Below are 14,866 nucleotides of genomic sequence, written 5' to 3' on the forward strand. Positions count from 1 at the left end.
GCTCAAAGTCTGAGTGATGGAGCAGCACGGTGATTTTAGCAAAAGCATTGGACAGACAAAAGTTGGTGGCAGTGTTCTTGGATGGCCATCCTTGATCTTTCTTAGACATTCAGTATTACCACTGTGGAGCTCCCCTAGCTTCATTTTTTGCAGCAGTAACAAGAATGAAATCCTAACTAGCATGGCCTAGCTACCTAGAAATCTTAGATAACTGATTTTTAACTATTTTTTTTGTTGTTGTTGTTAATGCTATTTAGACTCTATTGCACTTTGAGGAGGAAAAGCATCTTAATAAGGTAAAGTGCTTCAAAGCAAACCCTGTAGCTCAAGGATAAGTTCTGCCTCAAAAGCTCAAGTTTCTCACCCAGATGATGCTGCGGTTCAGCTAGATGACGCAGGGGTGATCCTGAATCCTTAGTGAGTAGGATTGTGCATTACCCAGCCTTTTTAACCTACCCTGTGAATACAGCCCTGTGAGTGTAGTGATGTCATTGGCTGTCAGGCACTGTCACCAGAGGGAACTGGAACTGCAGACTGAACGAACATAAAGCCTACCTCAGTACTTGCTATGTTCTCTCGAAATGGGTTGATTGATATAAGTATACACAGGAATGAATGGGGGGTGGGGTGGGGGGATGAAAAGTCAATTCCTAACAATAGGAATGTGGCCTCTGAACGATAGGCCTAGGAATGTAATCTTCTCAATCACTTGAGAGAGGCATATTTTTATGTGCAGTATTGAATTTATGAAAGTGTGTGAACTTTTGCACTCTGGAGAGCACTCAACTCAACAGAAATGTTTGATATATCAACGATTTTCTTGGTGACCAGTAGCTTGCTGGAAAATCCCTCTAAGTCAGAATGTTTCATGAACATTCTTCCCATTCAGACTCCCAACAGAGATAAGAGCTCTCAACAAGAACTATTTTTTGGGCCCTTCTCTTGCTATGAGATGAATTTAGAGAGTATCTGTCTGTCTCTGTGCTTGGGGTTGGGGGGCTCTTCATGGAAGATTGTTTTCCTTTCTTCTTTCTCTAAGACAGTCTTTGTATATTCTTTTATCAATAATCCATTCACTCCATATGGAATTCTTGTTGTGTGACAGGTCTGGGTGGGGTTGGTGAGAGGTAAAACACGGAATGTCATCTTATTCAAGGTGACACACAAGACTCAGTCCCTTCCTGAAATCCTGTAAAAGGTTTAGACCCTGTCACCTTCTGCAGTGTCTGTAGCACACAGGCATGATCTGCAATCCATGTGGGCTGACTGTGGCTAGGGTCTATCTCACCATGTTGCTGGCATAGGTCATCCACCTTTCTGAATTCTGTTCACTTCTCTGCCTCACAAAGAAATGAGCAGGATGGCTGCTGGAGAGATTCCTAGGTCTAAGATTGGATGCCTTTCAGGGGTTATTGTCCCCACCCCCATGTGCAGCCAGAGACTCAGCCAATGTTTTCTCCTGCACAGGTGTGGTGAACAGAATGAGCTATTATATGGATCCCACGGTGGGCGGCTCCTCCCCGTACTCTGCATCTCATCCTGCAATAGCGGTGAGTGACGATCTCTTCCCTGCTTCCTTCCCTTCCCAATCCAGCCTCTATGCATTTCTTCTTGCCCCCGGAGACACACGGAAGCCAGAAATTCAGCTCTGGACATCTCAGAGGAGTTCTATCATGAGATTATCTACATTGTATGTGAATATAAAATAGAAATCTACGAATCCTGGAGTTATTGAAGGTTTTTTGTTTTAGAAAGATATTTCATAATATCTAGAGACATAATTGGCTGTCAAATTTGGGGAAGTGCTTCTGTCCCTTAGTCGGAAGAGGCCCGGTAGATAGCTAAGTTCCTACACTACCCCAACAGCTCCAGAGCGATGATTCACAGGTTTTAGAGTTGGTTATCCTCCAGTCAAAAATGCAGCCTCACATTTGATGTCAACTCATACGCCATGCCGGGATTGGTCTAAGCTGGCTTGACTTGTAAACCACCCCTTTAAAAAGTGAGACAGTGTTTCCATCCCAAGGGGGTTCCATTTAGCATATTATTTTAATAGGCATCTTTCAAAATCAAGTATTTTCTGGTGCTGCAAGATTACCAGGTAGCCGGGTCCCAGATTTTGAACTAGAAGTCCCATTAGCATCCTCTGGTCACTTGTACTAGAGGCATCCACGAAACCCCATCATCCACAGTTGTTAAAGCTCTGCAGTTCTCAAGTGATGGCCCACTGATGGAGAACTCATGTTCTCTGCTTCAGGGCCAATCTGTCCTAAGCAGGGCATGGAGTCTTCTGGCTTGTAAGCTCAGCTCCTCTAGAGACAGTAATGAAGGATGTGATGTCATAGGCAGGAGGTAAAGAAACAACACATTTGGAAGCTGTCTGGCTTTTGTGGGGGAGGGGTTTAGCTTCCAGGTACTTTCGTGGGTGATGTGTGGGACCCTTTCACATGACCAAGGAAGTGTTCTTTCCTGTTATGCTATTCTGGCTGGCCCTTGTGGGCTCTGGAAGTCCCTCCAGCACTGGCTCATTGGCCCTCTCCTCCTTTGCACATCACACTGCTGGCCTACCTGGAGGAGGACAGCCACGGGAGGGCTAGACTAAATATAACCTAGGTTGGGCTATGTTTAAGGTCAGGGTTATGTCAGGGTTCCTCCTGACGAGGAGGAAGTCTGGAGGATGCCCATGTGGACAGGATGCTAGGAAGCACCTTGAGCTGTACAGAAGGTGGGGGGTAATAATTGCCCCCTCACGTCTTCTCAGATCTGCAGGCTTTGGGACACATAGCAGTATAACCAGAACCAAAGGGTGGGCTCCCCAGGATGCTGTTCCACAAGGAATGTACTGATACCCAAGAGACTGAATGAAAACCACATTCAAAATGCCTTTCGATAAGGCTGTTTAGGGGACATCCCTGTTGGAGAGTGGGGTGATCACATTGATGAGCCCCCATTCTTTTTTGTTTTTAAGATTTATTTATTTTATTTATATGAGTACACTGTCACTGTCTTCAGACACACCAGAAGAGGGCATCGGATCCCATTACAGATGGTTACAAGTTACCATGTGGTTGCTGGGAATTGAACTCAGGACCTCTGGAAGAGCAGTCAGTGCTCTAAACCACTGAGCCATCTCTCCAGCCCAACAGTCCCCATTCTTTCACCACAGTTCAAACATACTCCTTTTATAAATGTGGTGCCTATGTTTTCCAAATGGAAAAATTCAGAAGCTGTCCTACAAAGCTTTAGGAACAAACAAATCCGGGAGTGTACATTATAAAAGAAGTCTAGGCTGGCGAGATTGTAACAGTCTGTTTTCCTCCTGGCCCTGAGTTCTCCAGAATAACAATTCAGATTTAAAATACATTTACAAATATCCAGGCCTCATAACTAGACTTGTTCCCTAACTTACTAATAGCTTTAACTCATTTATAGGAATTTACATTCTGCCACGAGGTTGGTTACTTCTGCTTAGGTATCTTGTGTCTATCCCTCTCGCAACCTCCCTGGCAATCCCTCACGCACCTGGCTCTGTTCCAGAATCCTTTCTACCTGGTGGATGTTCCAACTTCTACTCTACCCTTTCCTACAGGCCATAGGTTTTTTAACTGACAGGCGTTGCATCCAAACAATACACAAGATGTTCTCTCTCCAGGAGATGGCTCAGTGGGTACTTGCTGCCAAAGCCTGATGATCTGGGTTAGGTTTTTGGATCACACCTAAAGGTGGAAGAAAATCTGGGTCCATAAAGTTGTCCTCCGACTCCATACAGGCTGCCACACGCATCACGCCTACTTTAAACAATTTCTAAGATTTTTGAAAACAAGTCTTGGCTTTGTCTGAAGGCTATTGTGTTATGCTGAGTACAGCAATACGGAATCAGGGCTACTTCATACAGGTGATCACTGAGGGATCCGGGAGATGGAATGTGCCTGAGTACATACTGCATGTCGGCTTGAGACGGACCTGAGAGAGGCCATCAGCCACTGACTGGCTCAGGCAATTAGACCGTGTTCATTGGACTTGTGTGCCTGCCCCAGTGGCTGAACGTTAAATTGGTGGTACCAAAGAGCAGCATCCCAGCCATCAGGTTCAGCTACTTTCATTTCCAAAAGAAGTCCCACACAAGCTCTCTCTCTCTCTCTCTCTCTCTCTCTCTCTCTCTCTCTCTCTCTCTCTCAGTTTTGTTTCTTTGTTTTAAAGATGGTGTGTACGCGTGTGTGATTGCGTGTAGCCTCGCTGAATCCTCTAGAGGTGAAGCCATGGGAAGATGTGAGTCACTTGATTTGGGTGACGGGAACTGAAACTACGTCTTCTGCAGGAGCAGCATGTGCTCTTAACTGCTGAACCGTCCGTCTCTCCAGCCCCTATCTCAGAAGTGTTGAACTTAACTCCGAATCCTGTCGATCTCTCCAAGATCTAGCAAATCTCCTTTTGTATCGTCTCTCTTCCCTCTCTTCCCTCCTCTCCCCTCTCCTTCAACTTTCATTCTTTCATACAGTGCTGATGATTGAACCTAGGGCTCAAGCATGCTAGGCAAGTGTTCTACTTCTGAGCAACAGAACTTCAGCCATCTTTATACCTTCTTAAAAACCTGAGACAGGGACCCTGAATCTTCCATACTAGTCTTGTGACCTTGTGACCCTCCACCCTCAACCTATTAAATAGATAGAATTACATGTCTCTGCCACTGGCCTGACCTCTTTTGTGTATTGTATTTTTTCCTTCCATTATGTTGTATTGGCCAACAGACTATATATCTGTATCTCTCTCTCTCTCTCTCTCTCTCTCTCTCTCTCTCTCTCTCTAATTTGTTTATGTCTTCATATACTCTAGGTAGTAGAAGGAGAAGTCACCTTCCTCCTGTCCTATTACAGCAGGTGTTAAGATGAGGGCTTGTGCTCCTAGGTAGCTGTGAGGTGCACCCGGATTAGATTTATTTTCTCCTAAAACAAAACCTTTGAGATTGTGTAATTTATAAACAAATAAACAAAACGGAACAACAACAACAACAACAACAACCTACACTTTTTAGGTGAGAGTCTGGTAAGACAAAAACTATAGGGCTATATATAGTGGATTGCATTCTAAAGATTATCGAGTCATTTTATGTCAGTGGCAATTTATAAATGTTTGTTGCAGTTTTCCTATTAACCCAGCTCACTCCCAAATAACTGGGACTGGATTATTATAGTTATTTAACAGGCTTTAAGGGCACAACAGTAGTATATTTTAATGTTCCAAGATTATCGGGCTACCACCTAGTCAGAATCCCAGTGATATTTGCATTTTAGCACTGATCTGGCTCTGTGGGCTCCAAGTGCTTTCTTGTGTGTCTCCCAGACCCTTTTTCAGTAGCTAATCCCCACTTTCTCTTTCTCTGTTCTCCCTCCCCTGGCTGGGAGAAGTCCAGCCATATTCCTTCCCTTGCTCAGTCATTGGCTTGTCAGCTTCTTTATGACGAATCGGGGAATAATTGGGGGAGAAATTACACAACATTGAGCTTCTCAAAATAAGGATTACAATCAAATACGGGGGACCCAGAAACCAGCATTTGAGAAATTCATGGCTAATCTTTACATGGTGCACAATAACATGACATCCACAGTCTTAGGATGTAGAGTGAGAGAGTGAGTGAAGAGGGTGGACGAGCATGAGAGGGAGGTTAGGAAGAGGCCTGAGCTCAGCTCTTCTCATCAGGATTCTGCCTTTGCAATAACAGCACTGACTGGCACAGGACAGCTGAGCCTTTGCTGTCCGTCAGCATCGATGGTTCCACCCTGTGGCTTACTGTAATGAGTAAATTCTTACTTGGGTTTTAGAGGATAATTGGAATGATAACAGCAACTTGTAGAAGGCCACTATGAAAAGCACATGAGGGGTGGAGACAGAAAACCCTGGTCTGCTATTCCTTAAGCCCCCAAAGTGAGCAAACTATTAATGCCCTTGACCATGGCATCCCTGCCTGTAAAACAGGCGAATGTCACCTTCCCTGTCACCTTCCCTGAAAGTCATAGGGCTGCTTCTGTTGGACACTTTTGTTGAGCGCCTGCATGAAGATGAGCTCAGTCTTTACTTTCTATTTGGGTTCTTAAATTGTGTTAAGAAGATACTTGTTGTATGGGCTGGGGGGCGTGGGTGGGGAAGAGAAGATTTTCACTTGTCTCTACAAGGGTGTGATCAGAATAAGATGAGGTTCAGGTGGTGACATTCTTCTTAGGAAATCTCCTTGCTTCATGTCCCCTTGAGTGAGAAAGAGCCCTCTTGCCACCAGATCGAAATTTCTCTTGTCATGGACTGGTGGTTTACAGCTCTATTGTGTAACCAAACCTGGTTCTCTTATCTAGAGTAGTTTGGTTTAATTGGGCCTCCTTGGACAACAATTCTCTTATAAGCCTTGGCTCTGGCTGATGATAGCTTTCTCGTGTCTACCATTCATGCTTCAGGATTCCAGCTTCTGGGTGTGTTCATGGAGTGATCATGTGCTGGTCCTGTGCTGTGTGTTTGGCCACCATGCTTGTTACTGTGAAGCCAAAATAGATGCTACCCAGGGTCTGTGGGAATCATGTGGAATTGTCATTAATGCTTTATTTAGAAAAGGGGGAACACCCAAAAGAAATTCAGATTCTCAGTAGAAATCAGAAAAGATTTTCTCTTCTTGCTTGGGTATGATGGTGGCTCTACACTTAGGAAAGTATGGAAGTATAATAATTACATATGTAATTACTTATCTATGTTTCTGTCTCTCATCTATCTGCCTATGTGTCTGTCCACCTGTCCATCTGCCCATCTGCCTGTCTTTCTACCATCTATTTAACTTGATATTTCTGAGCTGTTAGGGTAAGCCAGTACAAAGTAGATAATTTCAGAGTCAGGCTACAAGTTGAATGTTGCAACATCTGGACACAAAAGCCCTACATGGTTAAATAAGTTGCCCAACTTCATAATACCAGCAAAGCATAGAATGTGACCATAATCTCTTTTTAAATCTGTTTTTATTGCTCTCACTAAATTTATGAGAGTAGGAAACTTATAAAGATAAAGTTATTCCCCACAGTCCTGGAAGCTAAGAAGATTTCAAGATCAAGGCCTTGATAGGTTCTGGGTCTTGTGAGGTCTCATTCTTTCCTTCCAGAATGGAACCTCATTGCTGTGTCTTCTAGAGGAGATTAATGTTCTGTCCTTACAAGAATGAAGGGTGGGAAAGACTGAACCTACTCAAGCTATCTGTCAAAGGGTCTTAATATCATCTGTGAGGTGCCCCCCAATGACTTTCTCACCTCATGGATGCCCTACCTTTTAATGTTATCATATTGGTGAATAAATTTCAAAAATAGGTTTGGGGTAATGGTGGCACATGCTTTTAATTCCAACACTCAGGAGGCAGAGGAAGGTGGATCTCTGTGTGTTCGAGGCCAGCCTGGTCTACAGATAGAGTTCCAGGATAGCTAGGGCTACACCGTGAAACTGTGTCTTGGAAACAACACCATCATCACTATCAAAAACAACAACAACAAAAGACTAGGGAACATACAATCATACAAAGTCCTTACTATAGTATTCTTATTTATTCATTTCTTTGTTTGTTTGTTTATTAGTTTGAAGTAGAGTCTGGTATTCACTTTGTAGACCAGACTGGCCTCAAACTCATAAAAGATTGGCCTGTCTCTGCCTCCCAAGTACTAGGATTTAAGGTGTGTGCCCTATTCATTTTTCAAAAGACTATTTGGTGACATACAAAAACTCAGAACCGACTTTTATTCATGCCCCTTATTTATGAAAACTTGGCTTTCCCTGACGCGGAAAAGAGCCAGAATAGAGACCACTGAGCAAACTGCAAAATTGGCTGTCATTTATCCTGGCTGCTAAGTTCTCCTGACTGGATTCTACCCCAAGGCTCCAAGTTAGCATTACCGTGCACCTCACACCATGGGGTCCCTGAAACTGCCATCCCACCATGGTACCTGCACAAGTTTAAGGGCTTCTGGCTGAGTGAGCGTGGACATAGAGACTCTTGGGATTCAAAGCTGACAAAGGACATCCATCTCACCTAGGACTTCTCAACAAGACAGTAATTTCTTCAGACCTTCAGGGACGTTTTAAAACTCCACCATGCTCATGCTGTTGGACTGGGTCTCAGTGGATGTCGGATGTGAGTGAAGTGATGTTCTTCCCAGCGTCTGCAGGGAAACCCAAAGCAGCTCCACTGAAGAATACCACTCCTCTCCCTCAGCCCTCTGTCTTGTTTCTTTTTGTTTCCCAGAAGCCTTCAGAGGGTCAAGCTTACCCTTTCACCAAGGCCCAAGCCCTGTCACAGCTCATTGTTTCAAAAAGAATTTCCTGGCCTTGAGTCTAAAATTAAACTGCCCTCTGGGACTAGGCTATTTTGTATGTTCCTGCCTCTCCTGATGGCTATTACCACCCCTTCGTGTGCCCCCCTCCTTCACAGGCACCCTCAGGAGAGCTCAGAGGACACTGGCTGTGCTTCCCTTCCCTACAGAGCAGGACAAGCGTGCCCACGGATCAGCTCTATGCCCCTGTACCCTTCTAAAGCCGAGCACAGCCTGATAAGAATTCTTCCTTAGCACTGCCCAAAGAATTCTATCTGACGTGCTTGGCAGTCAGAGAAAGGAAGAAGGAAGATGACTTACACAGCATCTTGTAAGACCCAGAGACTTCCGGATCTATTAGAAGCCTGTGGGATATCTTACACATTGCAGTATTTTATAATCTTCACCACAGGAGAGCCCAGTAATTGCTCAACCTCAGGAACTGCCTAAGCCCCACTTTTTTTCCTTCTGAATAGTGGGTTATATGGGAGGAAAACACTGTTTGAGCATGGCTTTGGAAATCATAAGGACACAGTGTGAAGGCTTAATCTGTGACGGGGACACTGCCATGGACACACTTTATGACTCTGACAACATTTGGCCCCATGGACTTGCTTTTCTGTCCCAAGGCAGTTGATCTGAAGATTGCCAGTTACAAGGTCAGGAGAAGGAATGTGTTCAGGTCAGCAAAATGGAGAGTTTGAGTTGGCAAGGAACTTGCAGATCATCAAGTTATCCTCCTCCGGAAGCAAAAGCTTAGTGAGGTCAAGTGACAGGCCAGAGGTTATACAGCTCTGTGGTGGTGGAACAGGACTTATACACAAGCTTCCTGCTTTATAGGCCTCTGTGTTCGTGCTAGAGCCTATGAGTGTCTGACATTCCCAGAACATAATGCAGTTATCGTAGATGACAAATCACAATGTCCATCCTGCCCAGTGCTGACTCTACTGGAATTGTGGATCGAAAAACATCTTGAAGTGTTTATTGTGCCGTCTATGTTTATGACTTGAGGCTAAACCCTGGGCTTCAGTAGTCAAGGGAAAGGCAGTATGTCTACATGGACACAGGGAAAGGAGAGGGAGGAGGGAGTTGGAGGAGGGAGTTAATGAGGGAACACCTGCAACCTGAAGGCTGTTGGGCTGAAGCTGGAGATGTACTAGAAGAACAGCTCACACATGTTCACAGAGACACTGTGAACATACATTTGTGATTTGCTATTATGAAAATATTCCCCTATTCTTTCTTTTCAATTTTGGGGAACTCTGGGGACTATGAACACATAGAATGGCTTTGGGATGTAGCAAGACTAGGAGGGGAGGGGAAATGGTGGCTCTGGAGACACAGCTGCCTGCAGGGGAGAAGAAACAGTAGCTGAACCAGTGCATGGAGCAGAGAGGGGGTAGAGACAGGGGGCCTTTCACTGTAAGAAGAGTGGATTGGTCCCCTGAGAAGATGGCCAGTACATGTAACCTGACCTCAGACTGCAGTAGTGATAAAGTTGTGTCTTTGGTCTACTGGATTCCAGAGTTATGTAGGCGAGACTTTTAGGTAGCAGGCTCCTAGATGCTCTCCCATAATGCATCTCTGCAAAGATGTTTAATGAGTTGTTCTTCACAGTAAGGGTGATAGAACATGGCAGATACTTCGTGGGCTATTATTCTTTGGCTAGCTACATGGTTCCCATTCTTTCTTAGTGGACACTGAGAAACCACTTCTCAGGTTTAAGCTCTGCCATTGGCCACCACAACTGTATGCAGTCACTGCTGTTGGCTACCACCACTGTATGCAGTCACTTGTTTTGTTTTCTTCTATAGTATCTTTGCTTTATATACTTATTTCTCACATCATTGCAGACCTGTGAATCTGAACCATCTCCCACAGGCTCATGTTTTAGAGCCTTGGTTCCCCAGCTTGGGTTATGATTTTGAAAGCCATGAAGCCTTCAGGAGGTGGGGCCTGGACGGCACAAGAAATGACTAAGAATAGTCCTAGAACATCCCTATTCCACCCTATGTTCTTCTTGGTCAGCTGCTATGGTCACCGTGATGCACTACTATGCTCCAGACTAAGCTGCTTGACTTTGCTTTCCCTGACGTGGTGGACTGGGGCCCTGTGAAACTTCGAGGTTAAATACAATTTTCTACCCTGGAGTTGTTTCTGTTGGGCATTTCCTTATAGTAGAAAGACAAGGAAAACAAGAGCTCAAAGAGCCCTATTTTCCAGTTTTTCCCCTTTTGCTTTACCTGCCAGTTTCCTTGAATCTGTGCTCAAACTAGACTCTTTACCTAAGCAGCTCTAATGCCACTCTTTCCTGTCTGAGAGACTCTTCTATCTACTGAGTTGCTCTGCCACCCCTCTGTCTAAACACAGCCCAAATAAACACTGTTTCCCACTTTCCTTACACATTCCCTAACGCTCAGCGTTTCACTCTGCATATCGTGGATTTCTTTTTATCTTTCCTTTCTTGGCCTCATTTAAGAAAGGATATCGATTCCTCCGCTAGAATGCTGCACCTCCCTTTCTATCTTCATCCCTGGCGATGACACAAATCTAAGTCTTACTTCACAGCTGGATTAGGCAAGATTAATGAGGCTTCGTGTGAGGTAGGTACCCAAGGCCCACAATTAATCCGAAGTCTATCTTACCACAATTTAAAAAACCCGTAACTCAGTTGAAAATCATTATGGAAATAAATTTAAATAATTAGAAAGTAAAAGTGACACCTGGATCAGTATAGATTTATGGTCTTGCTTCGGCTCCATGTAGATTCAGAGGACTCCTACTGACTGTCCCTCTTCTTCACCTTCTTCTACTACCCAGCGTACCCTTCTTAGAACCATGAAGTGGTTCTGTCTAGAATGTCTGATTATTTGTACTTATCACACTCATTGCAGGGCACCCAAGATAATGCTTTTCTCCAAGGTTTGTCCCCACCAGAGAAAGTCCCCACTTTCTCTGACTTGCCTGAACCTTGTTCATTCCTCCCTCTGTAGTTGTGTCTGTGTTGAACTTTGGGCCCAGCATCTTCTTTACCTTTTGATTTCTTGGCCATTCACCAATGCCCAATATCAATCCATCTATAGCTCTCTTCTTAGTCTGCCCTCTCTAGAGAGACTTCCCTGCTACTTTCTGTAGTTGGTCTTTGCTACTCAGTGGGTTTTTTCTTTTTTCCTACCCTTTATCTATCTGCTTTCAACTTCTATCACTAGATAGAAGAGAAAAAAGATAGAGGGAGAGGAAGAGGGAGAGGGGGAAAGGGAGGGAGGGAGGGGGAGAGAGAGAGAGAGAGAGAGAGAGAGAGAGAGAGAGAGAGAGAGACCAAATCTAATTTCTTTATTTTTGTTTTTTTTTTCTTTGAGAATTACTACTAACAAACCCCAACCAACTCTGCTGAATGACCAACAGCCACTGACCCGGCCTCTTAGTGTCCTCTGAAAAATTCCTAGAATTTCAAACATCACACAATCGCACAAACTATCTGCAGGTGGCAAAACCATGCTTTTGCTAGAGCATGAGGCAAATCATAGTCAGCTGCTGCAGATGTCTGAATCAGCCCTGCATCCATATACCTGGGATTTAAATGACTCAAAAATGTCACTAAAAGTTTTCCTCTTCTCTGGTGCTTAATTAATACTGTCACACCTTCTCAATGTAACTCCTATTTACTTTTCTGTAAGCTCCCATTGTGTGACTTTTTTTTCCTGGGGAGACAAAGCACACATCTAATTAGCCTAGATAGTCATCCCATGGTAGACAAAAATATGGATATCCCCAAAGTCCAACTTGATCAAATAATGAGCTTTATTGAATTTACTAACAGAAATATGGATGAGGGGTTACTTACAGGAGCAAAAATGACTCTAAGACATCTGTATCACCAAAGCGTACTTCAGCATGGGTGACAGCTCACAAAAGCTGGGAACCTGGAGCATACTACAAAACCTGCAGGCAGCTCAACAGGTTGGAGAATATCCCTTCCAAGTGACTAAACCTCTTTTAGGCAGTTTGCCTGGTTTCTGCTTCTTCTAAGCAGCTATTATGGTCTCAGATTCTTCTTTGCTGCTCTGTTACGGTCCTCTGAGAGGACTCTCTGGCAGGAAGGGGTTTAGTGAATCTAGTCAGCTTCAGGGACTTCCTGAACCTATTTTGAATATTTTACCTTTCTGCTTTAGGAGCTTCCCAGCAGGATGGAGTGTTTCAATTTAGGAAGAAGCTGTTACGCAGCTCCTAAGGGTGTGGTTCATTTCTTGCTCCTGCTATATTCTTAGTATCCCATATAATACCTGGCATAGACTAAGTGTACTATCCATTTGTTCTGTGACTTCACATTGACACAATTCACCAAACACATACATATTATAGAATTAGTTTTTACCGAGTCTTGCTCTGTAATACAGTGTAGTCTCAAACTAGTCATTCTACCTCAGCTTCCCAAGTGTTGGGGTTACAAGTAAGTGCTACTATGCCTGATTTCTTTTTTTTTTTTTTTTGGTTCTTTTTTTTCCGGAGCTGGGGACCAAACCCAGGGCCTTGCGCTTCCTAGGCAAGCGCTCTACCACTGAGCTAAATCCCCAACCCCATATGCCTGATTTCTAACAGCCAGTTTTGAGCAAGCTGTTTTTGAGCTGTATAGCCTCACGTTGTACAAGCAGAAGAAGCGCCAGCTGGAAATCAAACGGAACTGGGTTAGTTTTCTGCCTCCATTTTTCTATGAGCAGGGTGGCCTGTGGCAATGTATTTTCCTTCTACAAGCGTCAGCTTGCTCTTCTGCTAGCTTTAGAGGATGGTGGTGGGGATTCAAAATGGCCATACTTACAGGGTACCTAGCGTCCCAGCTGGGATGGGGCAGGTGTGTGGTGCATGCCAGTTTCTTTCAGCAATCACTTGGGGATAAGCAAGTGAGAAACCGGCAGATGCTTTTCTTCCAACTGTGGCAGTGCTGCTCAAACATTTCACTGACGCATCTCCATGGCAGTCAAGAAAGGAAGGTGCAGGTGATGAGCCCTACTGTGGGGCAGCTTATTTTAGGTGGTTCCCTTTAAACAATGAGGCGGGGGCTGTACCACCTAGATTTCTGACCTGCTAGTAACCTGCTTCTTTCTCCTCAACTGGGGCAGTTTCACAATGAATGGGAGCTGTTGATGTGGTTCTGTTGAGTAATAAGGCCATTCTTATACTCTACGAAATGGCAATGGAGTAGGTTCGTGAAATGTCTAATAAACGGGCAGGTGTTTGGATGACAGAACTGTGAAGGGCTTCTCAGAAGCACCCGCCAGTGAAGATGTTTGTGGTTAAGGGCAAACCTACCGTGTCTCACTATTAAAAAAACGGTCTTCTAGCCTGACTGAGGGCAGGGGCAAAGAGAACATGTCTGAAAGGCAGTTTCTTCTCTTCTTTTTTTTTTTGGTTGTGTGTGTATGTATGTGTGGTGCGTGTGCGTGTATGCATGTTCTCTCGAGTGTTGATGAATGTATGCGTGTGGAAGCCAGAGACTGGCGTTGGACAGCTTCCTCCATCACTCTCCACTGAGTCCATGTCTCTTTCTCCACCAGAGCTTGTTAAGTTGCCTGGTTTGGCTACCTAACTTGCAGGAGGATCCTCCGTCTCTGTCTTCAGAGATCTGGGACCGCAGGTGGCCTGTCCAGATTTTTATGTGGGTGCTGGGGACCCAAACTCCCGCTGTCTCATGTGTCAGCAAGTTGTTTATCGCAGAACTGTCTCCTAAGCCCCACAGTTGTCTCTTCTTTCTCCTCTTCCTCCTCTTCTTCCTCCTCCTCTCCTTCACTTCCTTCTTCTAACATTTATCTATATATTTTCATTAATTAATTAATTAATTAATTAATTATTGCATGTGTGTGCGTAGTGGGTGCCCATATACTCATGCCAAGGCAGGCATGTGGAAGTCAGAAGCGAGCATTCTGGAGTTGATTCTGCCTACTCCCGAGGTCCTGGGGATTGAACTCAAGTTCTCAGGCTTGGTTGGCAAGCGCCTTCATTCAGTGAACCACCTTTAGCTCACGTACTCTCTCTCTCCCTCTTTCTTTTTTCTGTTTTTGTTAATTTTTAATATTTTTTGATATCATACTATCATTACAACATTTCTCCCTTCACTTTCCTTCCCCCAAACCCTCTCATATGCCCACACACCCCTTGTTGCTCTCCTTCAGGTTCATGGTCCCTTTGCTCATTAGTTGTTCTTGCATAAATGCCTGTATGTATGTATGTATATATGTATGTGTATATGCATGTATGCATATGTATGTATATGCATATGTATATGTATATATCTGTATATATATGTTTATGTATTCCTAAATATAACCTATTCAGCACATATAATGTTACTTGTGGACATGTTTTCAAGCACTAGATGGCTAATTTGTGTGCTCTTCCCTGGGGAATACCACCTCTCCTGCTCCCAGCTTTCCTTAGTTCTTAGTTTCTTTGCCTCGTGGACCTTCCCTCGTCACGTTTGCCATGCCCATTGGCGTCATCCTTGGGAAGCTCACAGTTCCTTTTTAAGAGTGGAAAGGGATTAT

General features: G+C 44.3%; 1 protein-coding gene across 2 annotated transcripts in view; it reads left to right on the plus strand.

The window, feature by feature from the left end:
* Positions 1-14,866, plus strand: part of Ets1 (ETS proto-oncogene 1, transcription factor) — a 122,087-nt gene that overhangs the window by 11,459 nt on the left and 95,762 nt on the right. For both annotated transcript variants that reach the window (XM_017595451.3, XM_039080790.2), the window contains exon 2: positions 1,468-1,550. In XM_017595451.3, coding sequence (XP_017450940.1) covers positions 1,468-1,550 — 83 coding nt within the window. The remainder of the gene's footprint in view (positions 1-1,467; positions 1,551-14,866) is intronic.

The sequence above is a fragment of the Rattus norvegicus genome, chromosome 8, assembly GCF_036323735.1.
Source record: "Rattus norvegicus strain BN/NHsdMcwi chromosome 8, GRCr8, whole genome shotgun sequence".
Taxonomy (NCBI): domain Eukaryota; kingdom Metazoa; phylum Chordata; class Mammalia; order Rodentia; family Muridae; genus Rattus; species Rattus norvegicus.